Source organism: Stegodyphus dumicola, chromosome X1 (assembly GCF_044657685.1).
Source record: "Stegodyphus dumicola isolate Sdum_Otavi_A_Nest chromosome X1, ASM4465768v1".
Taxonomy (NCBI): Eukaryota; Metazoa; Arthropoda; class Arachnida; order Araneae; family Eresidae; genus Stegodyphus; species Stegodyphus dumicola.
Window position 1 is genome coordinate 120,465,924 of NC_140780.1, and position 25,514 is coordinate 120,491,437.

The window sequence follows — 25,514 nt, forward strand, 5'->3', positions numbered from 1 at the left end:
AAAGTAGCATCCGTTTTTCCATGAACGTTTTCACTGTACAAAATTTCAAGAGCCACAGTTATTCAAAATTTCAAGAACTGATTTATTTTAATAAATGGAAACCAAACCTGTAACATCAGTGAATTTCCCAAATGCTGCTGCAGGTAAGGTGAGAGTGGTTTTTCCAAAGTGGTTTTTCCCAAAATAAATCTAAGCAAATACTTTACAAACTGGTGTGACTACGGTTCAAAAGCGTTCCAAGTTCCACCGTGTTCTTATATTAATATTTGGCTGAATGCTGGAAACGAATAACTGCTGCAAATCTTATTCTGCTCTAAATATTTTCATAGAAAAAGGATCTAAGAATATACTTGACGTAGGATTATCTCATGCTTCCTTGAAAGTCAGTTCTCGCATAAACAGATTATTTTAAGTGGATAATCAGAAGATTACTTCGCATGATCTGAGCTGAATGGAAACACGTATTAACTACACATACGTAATCATACCATTTAGCTCGGGGAGAAACAAAGCATTTTGGCTATCTTGGCACTTAGCAGTAAGGCTGTTTCTAGCATCTTCTCTTGTCAAATTACGTCACTATTATTTGCTGAGAGGGTTTTGGGAAATGTCTCAAAATTTAAATAAAATCGTAGGATTGAAAATTCCAGTTTACAATTCGAGATTTCCATAAGATCATCATGTATAACTTACAGACAACTTCGAATATAAATATTAGGCTATTTCTTTGAATTTTCTACCTAGTTTCTTTGTTCCTCCTTAGATCTGTACTGATAAGTTTGCGTGTACTTCAAGTGAATTATAAGCATAACATTTTCAATAAACTGCGTACCAATTTGGGTGCTAAATGCGATAAAAGTTTGTTATAAAAAGTTCTTGTAGCAAATCATCAGAATAGTATTTACTTCGGTATACCTTAATGTGGTGTTTTGTCTCAATAACATGCAGGGTTTAGGTGCGCAGTTGTATAATAAAATATTTCCCTATTATTTAAGATTTGATAATTTTTAATTTTCGAAAGCATTAATTATTTGCAGGATATAAGTTTTTGTTGTAGTTTATATCCTTTTCTAAATCATGTGAAAGTGCAAATGTGTTCCATTTTATGACGTATTAATAACGACATTCGATTAAAAGTGACTAAGAACTCTTAAATGTAATCATGCTGTAGACGTTTATACCGTATTGCATATTTCATGGCTATTTTAACCTCTATCGTGTCTTTTTACGAGTATGATGCTTATCATACGTGAAATGTTGAAGCTGATTTCGATACTTTCGACTCATTTCTAAATTCTTTACCGATTACTAATTACATCTTTGTTTTATTTTCTGCAGATCGTATTGAAATGGTGTTTTCTTGCATTCGCAGACATTTCTAAACTACGTAAAACATTACAACTATAAAAACTTTATTCATTACAAAAATTTGAGACATTTGTTATCACGCAGAAAGCTTGTTGTGGTCTTCGGCATAATAGCAACTTTAGGTTTTCCGCAGAAAACTCTGTTAGTCATTTTTCTTGGGCTGTAAGAAGTATAAAATAGAATTTTAGCCAAAAAATGCATTAAAAACTCAACTAAAAAATTCAATTCTCATAGTTAAACAACAAATTATGTTAAGTTGCAACGTTTTCCTTCATGACAGAATATATTCTTTAACGTTGTTAAACAGAATAAGGATTGATAAAATCTTTGTTTAATAATTAGCTTCCATTAACAATAAGTGCGCTATTAGTTACATTCTTTTGTCGCAAGTGAGCAGACATCGATGAATTTTGCTGAAAGTGAAGCATTCAAAATTATGCCAAAAAATGGCGTTTTTAACACGTTTCTCGTCAAGTTTTAATCAAACACGAATTATCATGAGCAAATAATTAGATTGAATTTTGTATCTCAATTGCTGGTGATTCGTAAATTAAAATATGGGCCAATTTTTGCATTATAATTTCAGTTATTATTATATGTAATGTAAGGAAAGTTTTACTTACGACTTTTCAATAACGTTCATTGGTACAACAGAAATATATTCCACATACAACTTTGGCTTAAAGAGGAGTTTAAGTGGGTTTAGTGACGATGAATACCATTGCAAAGTGACGCTTTGAATATCTCCTAATTCTTTATCAGTTGTTACAAGGTATTGATAGCGTGATCCTAGAACTAAGTCAGCAGCTCTGCAAAGAAATTTAAAAAAATTACATTTGCTTTAGTGAAAGACTAAATGGTAAAGAAAATATAGTATTTTTCTACCTATGCTGAAGTTTTATGTCTTGAATTTTAATAATGATTTAGATTACAGGGATAGTCATCAAAAGCTGTAATGCAAGTTTTAATTTGATTAATTTCTTTCAAGTAGTTCCGTAATGCCAAACGTTTAATTAAAAAAAAAATCCCGAATTTTTGTTCAAGTTTTCTTCAAAATGTAACCATCGTTCAAAGTAGAAACCTATACATACCAAGCTGATCCAGAAAATAAAGTACCGTTTGCGGGTCTTCCCTGCACATCTGACATCAAGAAGGTCGCGCATGCTTAGTTACATCGTTCATCTCGAGAACGAACTAGCCTAGGCATTTTATTTGCTTACGTTAACGTTTGAAGTCACTGTTTGTAGGCAATCATTTTTAAAACAATCGTCGGCCCTCCAGCTGTGTCATAACAGCCGTTATCAAGTTTTTGAATGCTAGAAATGTTTGATCTTGTGAAATTTATCGTCAGATAAGTGAAACTTATTGAGAAATTAATCACTTGGTTTGCCAAATGAAGTTAATCTACTGCTAAATGTTGTCTGTATTTCGAGTCCACAGTTTTAAAGCACTGTCAAACGTACTAGTATATGTTTTATATAGTAATCTAGGGAATAGTCTTTTAATAGGTTGCTATTTACCGATTATAAATCTGTATATCTTTTTTGGAATCTTGGTGTCACTGTTTAATACCAGAGCCACAATATTGCTTTAAAATATTGCATTATGTATAAGCATTTGAGGAGAATTCTTTTAATTACTTAATTGATAATTTTAGCAATTGCAATACAAAAGTTTAAGATAGAACGTTTTAGCAAGATTATGTAATTGCTTTTATCGCAAGTTTGTGCTTAAAGTGTTGCGATAGACTACATGTAATTTAGTAGTTCCCTTTGCCATTATTTCATATCTTGATTATGAAGTAAGATCTGCAAGATAATTGAAACTTTCATCTTATGCATATAATTATTCACATTCAAAGTTTAATGAAAAAGTGATAAATATGCTGCTGAAGGTTAATAAAGAAAGTGAATATTCCAGCTCAGCTGTACATTGTTATTTTTAAATGAAATTTGTCAAATAAAAGTTAAAAGCACATTTTATTACTCTCTTAATCAAAACTTGCCAATCGCAGTTAAAATTTCAGATATTTTCTGCGTGCTCTCCTACTTGTTTCACATGGAAAATATAGTGCGTGATGTGGTTCATTTTCTGCATGTTTTATATAAAAACGTATAAAATAATTTTTATTTTACCTTATCATTAGTGTTATTTAGAACCTGACTTGAGAGATGATCAAACCTCTAATGGCAAAAATGTTTTGTTTTCTACTCATTTGAAAGAAAGGATAGGGAAACTTGTTTGTCTGTTAGAAAATACACTACCCGATATTGAAAATGCAACACCAAGAAGGCGTGGCTCGAAAATTATGCAAATTTAAGAATAGACGCACGTCCCCGAGTTATGCGAACGATGTGAAATGCGCGGCTCTCCAGCGCACTTTGAAGTAGCTATAAGAGAAAGAACGTAAAAAATCTTCGATTTTCGTGCCGTTACTTCTACTAGGGAAATCATCGTAAAAAATTGTTCTTGCCTCAGAGGATGCATGTAATAGCAGATAATGCCAGGCCGTCGTCAACGGAAACAGTTACAGCAGACAAGCGTTTTTACGAGGGGCATGGTGATCGGATTGAGAAGGGCAGGTTGGTTCATACGGCAAAACTCAGCTGACACATGTTCACAATGCAACGTGTTCACATGTTCACAATGCAACGCGTTCACATGTTAACAATGCAACGTGTTCACATGTTCATAATGCAACGTGTTCACAATGCGACATGTTCACAATGCAACGGCTCTGACGATGATGGCTGGAACAAGGAAATATGGCAAGTTCATGCGGTGCCGATACACAAACGTCAACACGTGCGGATCGACGCAACCATCGACAAGCGGTGACGCACTCGCTAGCCACTTCTACCTCCATTCTGCAGCATGTTCAAGACATCCTGGATGTTCCCAAATCGACCAGAACCATTTGGTGGCCGTCTATTGGTGGCTAGTGGCCTGCACCTTTGGCGTCCGTTAAGAAGGCTGCCATTGACCCCACATTATAAACGCCAACGTCTGCAAAGCCGGGATCGAGCGATGTGGATGACAGAATGGCAATCGTTCGTGTTCTCAGATGAATCGCGCTTCTGTTTCTCTAGTGATAGTCGCCGCGTACGAGTGTGGCGTCGATTTAGAGACAGGTCCAATTCAGCAGCAACTGTGGGGTGCCTCACCGCGCTACAAAACGGCATCATGGTTCAGGGGGCAATTGCATACAATTCCAGGTGACTTCTAGTTCGTATTTAAAGCACTGTGGCGACCTAGCGATACATGGATAATACTCTCCTACCTTCAGAGGGTGCCCAGTGCCCCTTATCAGCAGGATAACGCCCGATCACACATTTCTCGCATCAGCCAACGTGCTCTGCAAGGTGTACACGATGCTTCCCTGGACAGATTCACTGCTGAACCCTCACAAATCAAACACATTTTGGATGTGATTGGACGCCATTTGATGACTCTGCCGTTGCCGCATTCAGAAGATGAATTGTGGCGACTGTTTGGCAGGGAACAGAGAGCCATTCCTCAGGATACCATCTGTTGGATGTAAATTTAATATTTGCATTTCTTTTGCCTTATTTATTTTCTCAGTATTTAATTTTATGTTATGATAATAGTTTCCTTGAACTAAAAAGCATCAACTTTGTATAAAACTTTATTGCTATTTTGAAACATAAAATATTTAAGAGAAAAATTGGCTGCAGCGCAATGCGGCTATTCTACTGAAATATAAACATGAACAACGGTTGCCATTCACACAAACGTAATAGTAAAATAAAGCATGTTGCCAGTAACAAGATTATTGTAAATCATAACATAAAATTAAACAGTGAGAAAATAAATAAAGAAAAAAAGAAATGCAAATATTAAGTATACATCCAACACCATCCATAGTCTCACTGACTCTGTACCTGGACGTGTTGCTTCGTATATCCCCGTCCTAGGTGGTCTTACAACCTGCTGAGCCGACACTATTCTCGCTCTGTATTAAGCCGACACTATTCTCGCTCTGTATTAAGCCGACACTATTCTCGCTCTGTATATCATTTCGAAGGAAAGATCTTTTATTGTTCATTGTTGTCTCTCTCTGTTTATCGAGTTTCACTACTTCCTTGACACTTCTTCTTGGCGTTGCATTTTCAAGGTCGGGTTTTGTATGTTTCTGAGCGTTGAAAAAAATATGCAGAAACTCAGGAAACGAAGCCTTTGGATAAATAAAATAAGAATTTTCCTTTTAGTCTTATCCATCGTGATAGGAATTTCGCTTGCTTTATGCAGGTTTGGCTGCTGATGTGAAAATAGTTAGCGGGTCTGGAATGAGGGTGTGAGAAAGTGCAGTTTTGAAAAAAAACATCTTTTCGTTTATTTTTATTTCCAGCTTTTTGGGCATTGCTTTTATATTTGTTAGTAGACTAATAGTCCAATTACTGGAGATTTTAAGGCAAAACGAAGCAGCTCAGTTAGTTCTTCAGTAACCGTTCTCCAATAATCGAGTTCTCGAACGTAATGATCTACAATATTTTAACTCATTTAATAAACATTCGGTCTACGTAGCCTACTTTTAGTGAGAGCCTCTCTTTGTGAATTGAACTTTGTCTCCCACCGAGCGCTTGGAGGTATACTTGGAAATTAGATTTATTTGGCACGCGTTAGATTGCAATCGTTATTGTATTACTTATTTCTCCTCCTTGGGATGGTTAGGTTTTCCAGACTGGTCAGTGTTGTAGTGACATTAGGATTTACTTTGGAAGCAAGAGAGATTGAAAAATGTGCAATACCTTCGCCGGATATCGAACCGCGGACCTCTGGAATACGTTCCCAGCGGGCAGACCACTACACCATAAAGGCATGCCAAGAAGGCGGGAGAAATAACTTATATACTCCACCTTTTAAAGAGCGACTGGGGTTTTAAAGGACCCAATCGCCAAATTCTGTGTGGGGAGAATAATTATCCACCACCCTTTTAGTTCGAGTGCCACTTAGAGAGACATTAGGATTTTTTTGGAAGTAAGAGAGATTGAAAAATGTGCAACGCCTTCGCCAGGATTCGAGCCGCGAACCTCTGGAATACTCGTCCAGCGTGCTGATCACCACACCACGAAGGCATGCCAAGAAGGCGGGAGAAATACCTTATAGTGTTTCAAGCTGTTTCTTGACCAAGGAAAGATAATTTTATTAGCTGCTCAGTTAAGTGTCCATTTTGATTAATACCTAAGAAACGGCATAAATAGTGTAAAAATTTGCTGAAAAATGAGGATAAGGATAAAAGTAAAGGGGGGAGGAGCAAATTGGAGTGGATGGTCAAATTGACATGGTTTCGTTTTGACATGAGTAAAGAAACAGTTGAAAAAGGGAAAAAAGTCAGAGGCGACGAGATGAAAGATAAAAATAAAATAGAAGTGAGAATACATGTGAGGTATAGGAGAACTATTCAAAGGATTAATTATTCTTGTTGATGTGAAAAAGACTGATATTGATGATTTCTTTAAGAAAGAGAGGTTGGAGTGTCTGTCAAATGGAGTTGAAAGTGAAGGAAGCAATTGACGATCTCTAGCGCTTGCTGTAAACTGCTTGGCGGATACAAATACTACACCCACTGTCTCTGTGTTGGGATCATCCTATCTTCCGCAATTTAAGAAGAGACTGTGGGTCATATGGTTCTGTACTGTGGTCTCAAATATGAAAGAGATCTTGAGCAACTGGAACCGAGCGTTTTGTGTGTAGTATTATCTTTATCTTTACTTTTTTGTAGACTGTTAATCATTGGTGGACGAAGGAGTGACCCAAGTCTACTACAACTTAAAGAAAAGACTACCTTTCATTGAGCATCTACGTTTCGATTCCAATTTTAGATGTTTCTGTGCGGCTGACTCTTGCCAAAACTGGGAATCTACTCCAAGGATTTTATTGTTTTATGTGATGTTTTACCTTGACAGTTCCGTTAAGCATCCTGTAGCCTCTTGGAACTGAAGTTTGTAATTGTAGGCATTGTAATGATTCACAAAAAGGCAAATGGTCCATTTCTAATTTATCGAATTTCTAGATAGCTTACAAATTAAATGCTTTTTTCACTCAAAATTTCAGTTCGAATAAGAGAATTTACCAAGAATTGAAATAGCTGAGCTAGAAAAAAGTAAACTTGACAGCGGTTTATTTGAGTTTTAGTAGTGGATTCTTCCCGGCTACCATAATTCCCTTTCTTGTACGATATCTAGTATCTATCGATGTAATACGATATCTAGTTGCAAATGGCCGTTTTTCATGGTGGAGTAGAAAATAACTTGAGCAGTCGCTCGATTCCGGATGCAGGGCTTTTAGTTGCCGTAAATCATCTTTCTCGTAAACGGGAAAAAATCTACTCTTTATTTACCTCTTAATTTTTCAGCAGTTAAAAAAAAGTAGCCGGCCATTACAATTCAAAAACAGTAGTGTGGGTTAACTTTTTTTGGGAGACTGGGATATATATTTCCCATGCGTTCACTATATTAAATAAGGCTCAAAGAAATTTAATTCGCTAGAGATTTAAAATTTGCTGTTTAATGCGGAACATGCAATGATCGACAGATACTGTTAATTTGTTTTTCGGGTCCCTGCTGATTGAATAATAGACTAAATAGCTTCAATACATTAAAAACCAGTCTCTATAGCCCACAAAATACGCGAAAATGTTAAGGAACTTGAGCCGCCTTTAGAGCACAGATTTAGCTCCAATGATTATTATGAAACTGAATCTCCTCCAAACTGAAATCTGACCTTCGCGGAAAGAGATTGAATGATGATGATGATCGTGTGAAAAACAGCAGTTATGGCACATTTTGAGAACAAGCCTTCTGATTATTTTTTCAGAAGCACAGATTAGCTCCTTAAACTACGTGTAAGATGTATCGAGGTAAAAGAAGATCATACTGAAAAATAAATTATTAAAATTTTCTCTGTGCCTTTTAAAAGTGTACCCGATTGTAAAGCTTTGGTTCTACAGATGTTCTACTTTAGGTTATATATATATTATATATATTACTACTTAAATTCATATATGTAATACGAATATGTGAATACATGTATGTATGTACGTGTTTGTTTATATATTTTTTTACGATAACTGACTAGAACGCATTCAGATTTGCAAAAGTTAAACGATATCAGACTTAAAAACTTTTTTTTCGGAAGAAGTGTCAACAAAAAGTTAAAGGCCCATTCTAAGTTAAAGAGAAAGTACTATACAGCCTTAGAACAAGTTTTGGACGTACAGGCCCAATTTGACCAGGCATTTTTTTCACCCATGTAAAGTAATTCAGCCCTAGAAACTTTGTGTCATAAGATCTTAAGTGTGGTATAAGTGTAATACTTTCATCTCGCAATTGTCTGTTTAAAAATTCCGTGATACAGCGTTTGGGTCTCGCTGAATTGTTTAGTACTAGATAAAATTGCATTGTTTAGTACTTTAGATTTGCTATGTGTGGAATACCACCATTTCTTTGCAAAGAGGAAAACCTAAACGATATTTATGCTGCTACAGAACCAAAAGTGTAATGTATGTTTAAAAGTTATTGAACTAAAAAATAATACCTTCATTTCACAACTCGGTTTTCTATATCTGACTGAAAAGTTAGCTTCCTAACTTTAAGATGTGAGTTCGATCGAGCACAGGTTGAAGGATTCCTATGCCCCTGAATTAATATTAGAATACCGAGTAAGATATTAACGGTTGTGAGTATAGTGTCTGTGTAATATAGGTGGCATTTAAACACCTGTTAAGCCAAAAATCCTTTTGAGATGTTGATCGTGGAAGAAGAGGTTTCTAGAACCTTGGACACTGTTCTGCACGGGCCACCTTGTTGAAATTAGTAGCTTATATTTAGTAATTCACATTAACAGTATAGAATGACTAAATTTCAAAAACGCCAAAATAGTCTTTCGAATTAAATGATAAAATATCTTCTGTTTTAATTCTTTATTTTTATTTTGATCTGATGGATTTAAAATCCAGAAATCTGGCAAACGCTTTGCCTAGAAATTCAACTTTAGAAGAACCTATATGTAATGCCAAAAATATCTTCAGTGTTACAGTTTGTTACAGCATTAGACATAGGTTATATTTACTTACTTATCCTGGACGTGAAATATTTCATCTTGCTTCGATCCAAAAAGAGCGACATCTATAGTACCCTTTACATCTTTGTCTGAAGTTTTAGGTTTAAGGAATTTAATGGAGATTTGGTAATGGTATACTGCAGATAAAAGAAGAAAAATAACAAACAGTTACTCACTTATGGCAAAATATTTAAGAATATATTATTCCCCAAATTTAGACCAAAAACAATGCACTAGTGAGACATCTTAAAACAATGCTGAGACTTATGATTGGAAAGCATAATGTAATTTAAAAGTTATTTTGAAGGACATTTATCATTATATACAATTTTATATTATTTATGCCAGTTATTCTCGTATGAAAAATTCGAAGAAAGGGGAAAGAGTGGAGTTAAGAATTAATCAAACTAATTAATGAATTTCTTCATGTAACAAAAGTTTCCTAAATATAAATGGATTAAGCAATTAAAAATATGAATTTGAATAGAAAATATTTAAATTTAATTTGACACTAAAATATATAACCTGCATTTTGAAATTTGGTTTCAATATCATTGTATATAGACTTTGTTTATGTCATCAAATAATTATTAATATCGTAATGAAAATTCCAAACTACTTGCACCTGCCTTTAAAACTTTTTCCGACACGCTACTTTTTAAAGTTGGAATTTCGATAAAAATAGGTAGGCAGTCTAATTAGACCTAGATGAGTGCACAAGTAAAATTTTGTGAAGATAACACTTATCGTTTTAATTCTGTGGGTGTGCCCAAAGGGCGCACACTGATTGAATAGAGCTTCGAAAAGAGTGCTGAAACGAGCATTGCTGGGAAATGCGTAAAAGAGTAAGAGATTTTGCCTACAATTAAAAAACACTAGATTCTGAATACCGTAGCAGATTTAACATTACCTAGGGTGTGCCACGGGAAGACCTGCTACTCTACAGCCCCATAAAAGGCTCTTTTTTGGTTATATTATGATTACATGCGTATGAATGAAAAAAAAAAACGTAACTTGGGTATATGATATTTACATTGTTTGCATTTCATATTTACACTTCAGTCTACTTTTTTCGTGGTGGTACTTTTCGAAGAAAGTGATACCACCTTTGAAAAAGCATAACCCAATATTGTATGTTTTGCACATGTACCGGGATCCGTATCAGATTCACTATCTGAAGCAATTCGTGTAGCACTTTCAATGCTTCAGAAATGGTCAGACCTCTCCTATCCGTTTTGAAAATGATTAAAAATCCGAAAAAATGAACTAATATTATATCTACAATTAGAAAATATAAACTGTAAAATAAAATTAAATATACGTCTACAACTCAAAACTACTAAAAGCAGCTCTAGCGAAACTTTGAACGAAAGCGAAAGAGAAAAAGAGAACTGCTCTAGGAAAAAACCAAACAACTAAACTGATAAAATTACCCTTGACCTTCAGAAAATCACCCCAAGAATTTGTTAGTTAATAGCCAAACGTCCCCTCCCCCCCCCCCCCGAAAAAAAAAGAGAGAGAAAAGAAGAAAGAGAAAACCAGGAAATGTGTGTGTGTGTATTTAATTACGGCAAAGCACACCAGGGCTATCTGCCTAGGGGAAGGGATGCCTTCGTGGAGGACTTTCTAAGGGAAACTGGCTCGTTTACACGTTACACATGGGGAAAACCACGAAAACACCCATGCAGCCAGCCCGTTTGCGGGAATCGAACCTCGGACCGAACTACCACTGTTCAGCGACTTTACCCCTCGGCCGCTGGTGGGCCTGAAAACCAGGAAATGAAACACAGATGTGGACTCACATTTCTGTTGTCCATGAACTGACCGATGAGATACGGAGAAACAAAGAATATAGTCTCTCAGTTGTCCTAGAGTCTTGGTGTGCCCCGTCTGGGCACACCTCGGGTTCGCTGTTCGATTTTAGGCAAGATTTCAATGTAAAGAATTAAAACTAATATAGAATAAGGAGATTAGCATACAGCCAAAAAATAACATAGAAATTTCTTTTCAAACAATTCCTTTTATACTCTAAAATTCTTTGAAAAATGAGGGTCTTAAAAAACTAAACATGGCTAAAATATATGGACTGGTTTGAGTTGAGCTACCATCTCCTATGAATAAAGAAGGTTCAGAGTAACCTATAGTAACTTCGAAATTCTTTTTCATTCAATTTTTCTGTGCGTACAGAAGGACATTTTTAGGTGTGCCCTAACTGGGCACACCGTACCGCAAAGGGTTAAAGAAACTTATGAAAAGTTATATGCTGTTCAGTTCAAAAGTTTTAATTAGAAAAGAATTTCATTTAAATGCTGAAAGATGTATCAATAAAACCTTAATTTAACCCGCGAGAGCGCGCGTCGGGCCTCTCTTTGGTGAAATTTTTCGACCTTCTCAGTAGCTGTGTTTAAGGTCATGTACTTGTCATTCACAAGCCTTTTCGGAATTTAACCCTTCATCTTATCTCAGAAACTGCGTAACCGGGCTTCCCAGGCCCGAGGCGAGCGCTCGCATTGTCATTTAAAACTGTGGAAGAGATCAGGCAGTTGCAAAAAGGTCTTGCTATTTGAGTAATGACGATGAAATGAAGAGCCTACAGAAACTGTTAGCCGAAGTGTTGACTGATAAAGATACGATTAATGAAGAGGACTAAGAAATAGTTGGTGAAGAACAGTTTAGTGATCCCCAATCGAATTCTGAAGAGGCATTAGACTCAAGCGATGAATCTAGTAATGAATTATGTAATTTTGTGTCCGTCAGCGAATTGTTATCATGTCAAATATAATGTGACAAAATGGAATAAAAAAAGAACCAAGACTTTATGTGAGAACTTTTGCTCACAACATTGTGAGAAAATTGCTCGGGAATGTTTGTGAAGCAAAATTTGTGTCCTCCCCTATGAATTCTTTTCAACTGCTTATGGATAAAATAATAGTAAAAATTCTAGTAGATTGTGCGAACATTTATATCGAATCCATTGCCGTCAAATTTGGAAGATAGAGAGATGCTCGATCCACAAATACTACAGAAATCAGAACATTTATTTGTCTTCTTTACTTTGGAGGACTCCACAAGGCTTCTCACGTAAATGTTCTCTACCTTTGGGTGACTGACGGAACAGTGCTTGACATTTTTCATCGAACAATGTCTAACAAACGTTTGTTATTTCTAATGAGATGTTTATTTGATGACATAAGAGATCGCCTTTCTAGAAGGGAAATTAATAAAATGGGTCCGATAATATATGCCTTTGAAAAGTTCGTTGAAAGTTGCAAATAAGTTTACAGTCTTGGCGTAACGGACCGAAAATCACAAATTTACTGCGCTATGTGCGAGAAAAATGTTTGTGGTAAACACAGCACGAATATTTGCAAAATAATCTGAAATGTTTTATTTTGAAATTATTGCTGTAAAAATTTAATATTGCATAAATTAATACTAAATTTCATTTGCGCTCGAAATCAGTTTAATTTTTGTTGTTAATAATAAATAATTTCAGTCTTAAAATTGTTTAAAATACAATTTTATTAGACTTATTAAATTAAAAGTATATTTTTACATTTTATACACTCTGGTTTTATTATTTAAATGTTTTTCTTCAATTACACAAGCAATTTAATTTTTGTTTTGTTAAGAAATAACGCTTCGGGCCTGCGGAGCCCGACGCGGGTCCTCGCGTAGCTAAAAGTAGCACGCGTCTTCGCGGTTTAAAATCAGTTGAAGTAACGATCTTCCATTGTTTACAGAAAATACGTAAAGATATTAATGTTGCGTGATTATTTTGTAAATAGTTTTCTATAAATCTTGAACTATCATGTACTGATACAGCATAAAAGTAGTTGGTTAACTAATTAAACAAAACACATTAGGCTTATTTCTTTGGCAGGAGAGAGACTTTTGTGGAGAAATTTCTACGAAAAACTAGTTAGTATTTATTTGACCAATGGGGAAAACTACAAAAGCTTTCATGCAGCCAGGCGTTCAAGTACCATGAGCTGAACTGCTAGTGTTTTGTTGTTTTGATATTGGAGATAATTTTTTAAACTTAGAAAAACCTTTGAGTTTCTGAATTGTGTTTAAAGAATTAGTTTCGAAACAGTTATAAATATAAGGAATCCAAGAGTTAAAAATCGTATTTTCAGGGTGTCGATTTGCATTCTGATCAGTTAAAGAAAATATTTTTATTCAAATTTCGCATTCTTAACACATTAAAAAATATTTAATTAATTGCACAGTTATTAAAATTTGAATAGATAATATTACGATTTGGAAACTATCTTCCGATTGCATCATTAGTGTTTGATGGAGAAAATTTTTAATAACTAATAAATTGAAAATTATCACATTTAAAAACTTACGAAGGAAAGGGGCTTTTCCAGAAGTCTTAAGGTAATAGGCTCGCTGAACTTTGTCATTTTTGAAAGATTTATACTCATCCGCTCTCATACCCATGATGGCACATTTTTTAGTGTCTGGTCCACACTCTGCGCATTTACCTTGAAGAAACGTTTCCCAGTTTGAGCACTGATACCCTACTGGCACAATTTTTCTGTAGTTTATAGTGTAGTACATAAAGTCCAGCGCTCTTTGATGGTTACAACTTGCAAATCTTCTGATACCTGAAAATATATTTGTATTAGTTGAATTTTAAGCTTAAGAAGTAGATTAGTTATGGATTTTTAATTACCATCGCAGAAGACTTGTTTATTATTAAATTTTTTAAGGGGGTTTAAAAACATTGTGTTTTAAAAATTATAAGGCATTTCTCTCGCCTTCTTAGCATGCCTTCGTGGTGTGGTAGTCTGTACGCTAGGTGCGTATTACAGAGGTCCATGGTTCAATTCCCTGCGAAGGTGTTGCTAATTTTTCCTCTCTCCGGGCTTACCAATTAACCTAATGACTCTACAGTGGCGCTTAAACTAAAAAGTGTGGTGGAGGATGATTCTCCGCACCTATGATTTGGCGATTGGGTCCCCTAAAAACGCCAGTCGCCCTTTAAAAGGGAAAGCATATAAGGTATTTCTTCCGCCTTCTTAGCATGCCTTCGTGGTGGTGGTCTACACGTTGGGCGCGTATTCCAGAGGTCCGCGGTTCGATTCCCGGCGAAAACGTTTGCTCATTTTTCAAGTCTCCTGCTTCCAAAATACCTAATGTCTCTACAAAATGAATAATGCGAACTCATTTCCATCTAATATCTCTAAATTATGATATGTTGTCAGTTCACTGAAATCCGCAATTTAAGTAGCAAAAGCCAGTTATATAAGCCACTCCCTACAAACGTATTCCCACGAATTTGGATAAAATTCAGTGCAGAGCTATTTCAGTTCCTGAAGGGTCAATATAACAGTAAAAAATAATAATGCAAGGTCATAGTTTTGCGATATACAAATTTTTGAAGATATGCCTCAATCATGAAATAGCAGATTTATGTAGAAAAAGAGGCCCAGTTGTTACTAGTGTACCGTCCGTGTAAAAAAAAAGGGAGCATCAAGTATATACGCGAATTACAGTTGCCATCCAGAAATTTATATGTAACTTGCAATTTTCAGTTTTTTTGGGAGATTTTAAACATTATTTGGGAAAAAGTATTTGTTTACGTAATTTTGAATATCAAGGGAGACAACAGAAACTGAAGTTTGATTTCCGTAAAAATGCTTACTTTTTAAAAGCATTTCTTATATTTAGACGATTACAACCTCTGAAATTTTCAGTTTCATTTTTGCAGAGAACGTTTATATCGATATTTAAAGCTTAGTTCAATTAAGAAATGCTGATATTTATGTTTCTGATGGAAAAAGAAGAACCAGATGGAGATAGATGAAAATTTTGATATCAAGCAATATGCAGATTAATCAGAAATTAATGTAATAGATTGCATAAAACTTCAGAATACCAATTTAAAACCTAGTTAAGGATTTGTCAAATGTTGCAGTTAAAGAAATTGTTTGGAACAGAACCAGAATTAGAAACAGAACTCAATTCATACCTTCAACTAATCCATCAGTTATAAAACTTTTAAATTTGTCTACTTTGCAGCCTGGTTGCTTCCTTCCATTATTTGGGAAAAAGTCTACATGTCCGACCATGTGGCTCATTCCAAATCCTGTGAATTGAAATAAATAATGTTTTATAATACAGATGAAAATTGCAAGAAAATTTATATTAAAGCTAATTGAAAAATTTATACATTTGTTGTAAAGTGCTTAGAGTTATTACTAAGATTTAATTTCAATAAATATGCTGCATTAGACACAATTAATTTTTAGAACGTACGGCGGAGGGATATTTTTCAACTTTTTAAAAATTATTCCCTACGCCAGTGCTTATATCCTAGTATTCAAATTAAGGGCTTTTATTGATACTCGTAAATGCAAATCGAGATTAGTAAAGACCAGTAAAGATAAAAAATTATAATATTTTGTTTCTTATTATGTGTTTGACTGCATTTTAGGGTTTTGTGGTTAATGACCTTTTAACAGACATTTAAGAGCGCATTAAGTTTCAGTAGGGTTATTCCTAGTTCTGTGACACATTTTAGTACATTAGCCCACGCTATGTAATACACCATAATTCTGTGACACTAATAAACTGCGCAACTTATACCAGACTTCTTTATGCTAAAATAGATAAAAATTCTTCATAATTTTACTTTGCATGTTACACAAATGCTTCTCGTGTTCACCTTTGTTGACGCGGTGGCAGTATATATTACGCCAAGCCAGAACCACAGTACTAATGACATGGTTGCAAAAATATTGGAGATCAGCGGAGGACAGAGGAAAATGCCCCTGGGATTAAATCCATGGCAAATGTTCATTGAGGTGCTCTGCAAAAGTTTCCATTAATCATCTTTGCGGTGAGCTGGACAACTGTCTTGTCGAAAGTAGTGATTACTATTTCCATTCAACTGTGGCATCAGCCAGCTTTCAATATGTTCAAGTAAATCCTTCCAATGGTGCGTTAATGCCTGCCGTTCCGTTCTTGCAAAGGCCGACACACTAAACACTTACGAAATACAGGAGGGGGTGAAAAAAGAAAAATAATATTGCGTTTATTTCAGGTGAAAAATTTAGGCTCTGGTTGTGACTTTACATGAAATAAATATTTAGAATGTGTCATAGATTTATGAATAACCCTGTATTTTATGTGAAACTTTAGGTTTCCTCTTTGCTGCTATGAAAAACCGAAGTATGTGTTCAAGTACAAGAATAGCTAGCACGCGCAATTATGTTCACCGTGTAATGCTTTTATTCTCAGCCAAAAACCTCTAACTTACACAAAAATTCTGCTATCGACAATGAAAGAAATTGTAGTTGCGATGGCTTCTTTTTAAAAATCGCACTACAATAATTTGAACAATTTATTACGATTTTTTCAGCCTTTGAGAGAAACAAGCGACAGCATAGAAAGTAATTTGTTTTAAAATTAGTGTGAGTAAAGCTACTTATGATCGTATTCCAAGATACATTTAATTTGGTTAGTTATACAGGTAGTTCACAGAAGTTGATAAAAGGCTTTTCTGCTTAGAGGAAGAGGGAATTCCTCTCTCGAGGAGTGAATTTCATAGTTTCAGAGAAATAATGGTCAGCCTTCTATTTACTTGCTATCTGTTTAGTTTATGAATATAAAAAATTGCATTCATTCAAGTTCTGGTATTTATCAACATTTTCTACATATTTTCTTGTTTAATTTATAAAGCGCATTAAGAAATAACCTAAATTTAAATAAGCGTATATATATATATATATATATTTTTTTTTTAGTTTTCGAAAGCAGGAGGGTAAGAATAATCGTCAAGCAATATGCCAAAAATGGCTGACAACCACAGACTTAGAGGATACTCTACCATGATTTATTCTCTTTCAGTGCAAGTTCTGTTGCACTGACAATTTTAGTTGTAGAGCGTTTGGTTGGAGCTTCTGTTGTACTGAGAGCGCAGTCTGGTTGTGGCGCGTCGAGCAGGAGCTGCAGTATAACTTGGGAGCTAGTGCATTTAGTTACTTTCTGAGATAGATAATGGTATTCATGACACTTTCGGACGAGAAAGAGTGCAGCTAAGATTATTTTAACGAAATTAAAACATAAAAATTACAGTGAACTTCGAATCTGTTGGTTTTGCTTAGTTACAAAATTTCAAATCTGACTCTCGAGAACTCAGAGGCAAGGCGATGGCTCTGTCACTCCCAGTCAGAAGTACTGGTCCAAATTTATGCTCTCAAATGAGTAGCAAAATGACGGGTTGTTTTATCTTTTTGGAAGACGAGTCCTGCTAGTACATGAAGGATGACCCAGTGCCAATTAAGCATTTTTAGAAACATAATCTTCTCTACAATAAAGAAAGCGCCTATGACTTTATCGATGGTAATATTGTAACAACAGAAACCTCGTTCAGTCTTACTCGCTTCATGTAGAATATAAGACACTCAAGCATTACATCAACTGGATACTCTTGAGACATGAGCGATGCTTTTATTGCTGAACATCAACTTCCGAAGAAAATAATTGCCGAAGTTTTACTAGTACTTCGAATGCGAACTGATCATTATGCTTTAGCTGTTGTATCAGTTAGATTTTGAAAGCATAAGTATCTAATGTTTCAGAACGACATTGTTCTCTGTTGACTTTGGGATTGAGAAGTCTCTACTTTCGCAACGAATAGACTTACTTGTGCTTACATGGTCCACAAATGTTTTCCTCTTGCCCCTTTTCCAATCGATTTCTTCTTTTCTAATGAATCCATTTCCAAAAGTTTCTTATGCGATGCTGTAATTATTCTTTGTCTCTGGAGATTATATTTTGTATTTCAGTTGAAATATCCTCTATGCAACCATGGCATGTTTAAATTCGACTAACCAATAGCAGCGATTCATCTCTTAGTCTGAGGGCTGTGATGTATGCAATTTTTTAAGCTCTTAAAAGGTTAAGTTTTAGGTGCGAAAAAAGTGTTTTGTGAGATAAGTTATATATAAAACGAAAGCTTATTGTAAGAGGAATACAGCGGAGTACTTTCTGAATACTTTCAGAGCGGTTAGAAGATTTTTGAAGGAATTATCAGAGAGACGAGATTGTAAATTAGACAGCTTGATTTGAAGCAGTGTTACAATTGTGAAAATTTAGTCAACGTAATGGTATGTCTATAAAATTCAAAATACTGTAAAATTGGTGCAGTGAAATATAATAATTTTATAATAGACTTATACGAAAATTTTTTCTAAATTTAATCATATTAATTTTATGAGAAAATATTTATAACAACTAAAGATATAACAATTTTTGTTAATTTTCATAGATAAATTTTCATTTAGAATATAATAGAAGCCATTATTTATAAAGCGCATGGTATAGTTTCAACTTAAAACCACATGCAATAAATATTTAACTGGTTTAATAATAAAATATAAATATTATCTTAAAAATAAATATATTTCATAATTATAAATTAAACTAGATAATAGAAGTAGTTAAACTAGAATTAAACTTATATTTAGTTAAATCCTTGATATTATATTTAGTTAAATCCTTGATATCTCTACTAATATAATATACGCATTATCTTGCGAAGTACAAGCCATAAAGCAAGATGGCACGTCGTAATAACACGGAGCCAAAGAGGCAAATATGCCCTGACAGCTAAGAGCAATCAGCCAGCGCTCCAGCATCAGAGCAGGATATTTCACAGATGCCAAATAAGGACGTTCCAGCAAAAGAGCAGGTCATCTTACAAGTGCCAAATAAAGACATTCCGACAACAGATGACACTGTTAGTGTGCAGGAAGGGCTAGATTATGTCGCTGATCTTGACGGCTTGGTAGTCACATACGAAATATCCAAAAAAGCATGTAAAAATCTCAAAAATCATTTTCTGAAAGTTCTCAACCTCATTACGGATAAAAACTGTAGAACAGCCAAACTAGAAGGTGAGCTTGAGCAGACCAAAAACATTGAAGACTACGTAAGAGGGATAGTAGTAACGGGAAAACCAATATAGCCAGCATAGCAAAATGAGGACGTTCTACTTCTAGAGCAAGAACTCAAAACAGTAATAAACAAGAACAAGAACACGTTACCATTGTCTATCCCAATAAGGAACTAATATCCGAGGAAGTTCGAGAAAAAGAGGAGTTAGATTTATTCGAAGAAGTCATTCGGGAAAACAAACAGTTAAAAACCATAGTTGAGACCAAACGACCGCAGAAAATAAACCCAAAGATAGTTATGTATAATTTTAATAAAGATCTAGACAAGAAGGATCTACAAAATAAATTAGTTTACCAGAATAAAGATCTGGAAAACGCAAATACTGAGATTCTCTTTTCAATGAAAAGAATATTTAGGAAACACTGGGTATCCTCCATTGACTCCTATTTCTTTCAAAGCAATAATGATAAATAAGGAACTAAACGTCCAATGGACCAAGAAAAATGTTAGAGAATTCCTCCAAATTACGCAGTGTTACAAATATAGGACATAACCACTCCACCAAAAGCTTTACAAAAAATGTGAAGTGTACAGGCTACGGATCTGAGGGCCATCAGAAAAAGTTTGCAAAAAGGGATCCATAATATGTATAAATTGTTACAAAATAAATGTGAAATTTAATTGCAGGGTTAAACGCCCGTCATGACAGTAGTGACAGAAAATGTACATGCTACTTACGAGAGTTACAAAAATACAAACAAAGAATAAATTATAAATACACATACTTCAGATAAAACTACAGCACTCTCGGGGTGCAACTACATACTTAAGAGAACATTTAGAACAAAATAAAGATATAAAAATAGCATGCATGCAGGAACCATACGTAAGAAACAATCATCTACAAGGATTCCCCACAAGATTCAGAAAATTCTACGCAACACAGAACGCCAAAGCGGCAATCATACTTACATCACATCAGAAATCGAAGGAAACCAGCCTTTTCTGAACATTACTGTATACTGCTCTCTATCACAGGTAACTGAGCCTACATTGCCCTCACTAGAGAGCTTAATCACAACAAATGACTCTATCTCAGTTATAATTAGCGGAGACTTAACGGGAAACATCCAGTTTGGGATCCTACCGAGCCAAACTCAAGAGGCCTCAAGATATGTGAACTACTAGCAGCCATGAGTTTATCAGGTTCAATGTTTCTTCTAACCTTCTTCGGAAACATACAATGACCTGACTAGAACAGAGAGCTTACTAAAGCTATGTTCCCAAATTGTAGTAAGTAGACAGGATACAGACGAAGGGTATACAAAACCCTTTATTTTTTCTTTATATACAATGACTTCCGTACTTCGGAATACAATGACCCTCCACTCGGGGTCTAACTTAAAAGATATCAAAATAAAACTAAACTCTAATTTAACTTTAGAATAAGATTGGCCTTATAATAACAGAAAGCGTATGTAGCACAGAGACTGTGAACACTACAATACGTTTAATTTATCAAGAGGATTAAAACCTCTGGCCTGGAAGGCAAAGTAGCAACTGCGTAACTTCTAAGGTAAGCGGCCTGCTTCGAACTCACGGCTTCCTCTCTCCTGCTTGGCAAAAAGGCCACACTTAAATACTTGGCGTTCGCCAGACAACTTTGCATAAACTCCTTCACGCTTATAATTCTGGCCGGAAGTAGAAAATAAGAAGTGATAGTAAAGATTTAAAATAAAATAAACGTTAGTAAAACTTAAGATCCTTACAAGTTTAACAGTCATTAACAATCCAGATAGCCCTTCTACCTTCTCTGGTTCCAAAGGTACATCGCGGGTTGATCTCACTTTAATTCGCAAAGAAAATCCAATCGAGATTTCAAACTGAAAGTCCTGGAGAAAGCAAACCTCAGTGACCATAATTACGTCCAATATGACATCGATAATGTGGACTTACAGAGCAAAAACACCAACAAACTGAAACTGAATCATATAGACTGGATGACATTCAGGGGAAAACTCGCAGAACACTATTCTGCAGTTTCACTACCACATACCATCACGGAAATAAACACATAGAGATCACAACGAAACTCATACATGAAAATTATAAGCGCCTAAGAAAGTCGGTAATTCAAATAAGAACAACAAGCATTATAGAAGAACCCCATGATGGATTCAGGATCTCATGATTACAAGAAAAAAGGTACGAGCACTAAGGCGGTACTATCGCGCCTCAGGAAATATGCTCACCAAAAACAGAGTCATCTACAATAGGGAACGAGCTATCTATAGACAAAAGATCTTAGAGGCCAAAAGAGCCTCCTGGGACAAATTCTGGGAGATCTCTTCTCTGCTGGGGTCCTTTCATCAAGGACAAAAGCCTAGGACCCCATACAATTAAGCTCAATACTCAAACCAAATGGTTCAACCACAATTTCAGTTGAAGACACTATTAGAGAAATTCTCAAATATCACATTCCCGACGGCACTAGGGGCGAAAACACCCAACGTCACAGGGAGATAAGGAGATCAGCAAGCAGCCCTCTAAACACGCCAAATGATCCCCTCTTCACTATCACAGAAATTCGAAAGATCATAGGAACTATCAAAAGAGGCAAAGCCGCAGTCCTGGACAAACTCAATATAGACTTCGTCGAAGAGTTAAGAATCGCAAATGAAGACCGCCTAATATATTGTTTCAGTGCGTGTCTTCAAAAAGGCTACTCTCCAGACACCTGGAAGAATGGCGAGCTTGTTCTTATCAAGAAAGAGGGCAAGACATTAAGCATCCGAACGCATATAGACCTGTTTGTCGCCTTTCCAACCCAGGAAAAGTCCTAGATAAACTAATAACCAGACATCTCAAATTCCGTCTGGAGAAAATCCACCTTATGATCAAAGCGCAATACGGCTTTATGATGGGAAAAGAGCACCATTGACGTGCTTCACAGGCTACAAGAAGAAATACAACACAGCAAGCAGCGATGTCTCCACAAGTGTATTATCTCCTTAGGCGCGGCCTCGGCTATCAACCAACTCTGGTGGCAAGCCCTTAGGGACTAACTCAGACATCTTCAATGTCCTAAGAACCTCTTTCGGATCATAGGCAGTTATCTTCCCAATCGTAAAATCACTTACCAGCGAGATGGGGTCAATGTCACTCACGACTATCACAAAGGCGTCCCCAAGGGTCCAACATCAGCCCAAATTTTGTGCAATCTCATTGAGAACACTGCCCTAGGTCTAGATTTCGAAGGAAACGCTCAAATCCAGCCTACGCCGACGAATATTTCCTAATTATTCAAGAAAAAAAAAACAAACCGAAAGCGGAAAAGTCTCTTATCACTGACTGGAGCCTTAAACTCAAGTTTAAATTCAGCATTGATAAAGCAAAATTAATAACCTTTCAAAAGGGTAATAAACTTATAAATAGCCCTCCCCGGATAAAATGGCAGGGCCAAGCTCTAAAAAATGAAGATACTTTAAAATACCTAGGATTCTTACTTCATAGAAAACTCATCTAGGTACCACACTTAACGATGATACGCGATAAAATATGCAATCTTATCAATAGCTTAAATCGCATCGTCACAAATACATGGAACCTAAAAGGGAAACTTCTGAAAGAACTCTATTTGAGGGGCTTTGAAAGGAGGATCCCTTACGGTTGCCCCATCTGGATGACTAGCACGGTAACCACAACAATACAGAAATTCACTCAGCAGGGTTCAGACCTTAGCGACCTCGGTTTTCCAGGCTGAATCCTTCCCTCAAAAGAAGGCAGCTCTCTGGGAAGACAACACCAATTTTCCATCCATTAGCTTCTACAGGTCAGCACGAGCGTCCTACAGACCGTGAACAAGAATGGCACGCACGCCTTCCACATCTCCTCATTAAGTGAAATGCTTATTACCCTGTCTTCTTCCAGACAAGTGTCTCTATGCTGGGTGCAAAGTCATCAACGTACCCAAGGTAAAGAAAGGGCCGACTATTTAGCTAAAGAAGCCACAAGTCACCCTTCCAGACACAAGATCTTCTTCCCCTTCATGTAAATCTGCTCGATTGGACGACTAAGACACCGATCGACACACCTACTCCATCTTTCTTGTGGTCTCGACTAAGAGGCTCGAAACAGACTTCTATCTAAAACAAGCTTTTACAAATCACGGAAGATTTCCCGCCTTCCTCAGCAGGTTCTGCGTCAAAACGTCAAATGAGCCTGTGGTCTCTCAGCTTCTTCAGCAGGCGTTTCACATTACATTAACGACTGTCCACTTACTTCTTCCATCAGAGCCTCCCTTCTTCAGCTCCAGGAATCGCATAGCCTCAAAGACCTTCTTCAGGATCACTGCGATCACTGCGGACAGCGAGGCGTCAGAACCAATAGAGAATAATTCTATTCTAAGTGAAACATAATCATAGCAGATAACCAGGTCTAGGCACCTGAAGAAATGTAAAGGCAGCAAGGGTCCATTCATGCATATATGTAAATGTCTCTAAACTAACTCATTTTGCTAGCACCCAAAAAATGTAATCAGCTAATGTTGAATCTGTTTATTAATAATAAGGTTGAAAAGATAAACAACCAAAAGAGGTTGCTGTTGCAACGATCAGGTTGACATGGATGACCTGTAGTGCCCACTGAGAGGTGAAGCAGGCAAAATAATAAATAAATAAATAACCAATAACAGTACTGCACTTTTGCTGATCGATGGATGAATTTTAACAGACGACTGATTTGCTGGAAAAAGTGTTCACGTGAATCAGGGAGGAATAGCAGAGCTTTTGCTCGTGCTTTGGTAAAATTTTAGCTTTCCTCTATCAAGTACTACAAGTAGCATTTTTGCAAATGTATAACAGTGATTTATGATGATCTTTTTACTGTTATTTCTGTCCCGGTCAGACTGTGATCATGTGTATGCTTAAATTAGATGATGGTAAGTGATGTAGGTAAGAGTAAATAAATACTCTTAGATAGTAAATGATGTAGATAAGAGTAAATAAATACCGATAAACTTGATATTTGTAGCATCTGAATGAATAACATCTACATATTGAGCATCTGTTGGATCCAGTCTCACACTAGGTGGCATATTCTGGAAGTATGGTTCTGCTGGGTCACAACCTAAGCAAAAATATTTTTTTGTAAGTTGTTATAAAGTTAAGCATCCAAAGAGAATGATTTCAGTCATGTATATAAATACATTAAATACATTGACATTAAAAATGTTTAACAAATTATATGTATTTTGTATGGTGTCTTTCAATAAAAATACGTGAATTTCTGCCTGAAAATCTAAAGAATATTTCCAAATTAAGACGTAATTGAGCTGCTACATTGCAAATTAGGCCAAAATGTACATTACTTTATGAATAATATGCATACTTTTCTGCTAGCTAAAGAAAATATTCTTAAACTTAAAATTAGAGTTTTCAAAATGTCCGCTCTTTTTTAGGATTCATGTGAAACAACAATAAAACCTGTGGTTGAGAACCTCTCTGGTATGATTAATTTCTTAAATTGAAACTCTATATCTGGAACTCACCACCCAGAAAATTGGACTCATCTGTGAATCTCCCATACTAGATTAGCATAGTGAACCATTACATTAATATAATTAAATTCACAAAAAAGTTTAAAAAAATTAAAAAAAAACATAGAACCTATAAAAACTTTTGCAATAATATATAAACTTACCTATAAAAGCTTATATTGTAATATATTCATTTCTACGTAAAACCGCTGATTTTCAAGAAGTCGTTCAAATTAGATTTGTCTCTAAATTAAAATGGCCACTTATAAATATTTTTCTCATATTTGTCATTGAACAGGCGTTCTTCGTTACTGAAACTATTCATTACCTTTGTGTCAGAATCAGCGATGATAAATAAATGGCTAAATGTTTAGCTTTTTTGATTTAGAATCAAACCTTAAAAGACTTAAAATTATTTCTTTGTGTCCAGATGTAAATTATGTATTCATTTTGATGTTATCATAAATTTTAAGCTGTAGTATTTGAAACACTTTTTATCTTAAGTTGAAAGAAAATCTAATTCATTTGCTTATTTAAAATCCTGAGCTCATGACTTTGTTTATAAAGCAACACAAATTTTAATTGAAATACTTTAAATAAGCTCAATATGTGC

The 25,514-nt window shown here is 35.5% G+C and overlaps 1 protein-coding gene across 2 annotated transcripts in view; it reads right to left on the reverse strand.

Annotated features, from left to right (window-relative positions):
• Positions 1 to 1,391: 1,391 nt before the first annotated feature.
• Positions 1,392 to 25,514, reverse strand: part of LOC118189880 (pancreatic triacylglycerol lipase-like) — a 66,729-nt gene continuing 42,606 nt past the window's right edge. For both annotated transcript variants that reach the window (XM_035360578.2, XM_085807308.1), the window contains 6 exons: positions 24,376 to 24,492; positions 15,434 to 15,550; positions 13,806 to 14,066; positions 9,464 to 9,587; positions 1,992 to 2,177; positions 1,392 to 1,528 (listed from right to left, as the gene is read on the reverse strand). In XM_035360578.2, the coding sequence (XP_035216469.2) occupies positions 1,420 to 1,528; positions 1,992 to 2,177; positions 9,464 to 9,587; positions 13,806 to 14,066; positions 15,434 to 15,550; positions 24,376 to 24,492 (914 nt within the window). In that variant the 3' untranslated portion in view covers positions 1,392 to 1,419. The remainder of the gene's footprint in view (positions 1,529 to 1,991; positions 2,178 to 9,463; positions 9,588 to 13,805; positions 14,067 to 15,433; positions 15,551 to 24,375; positions 24,493 to 25,514) is intronic.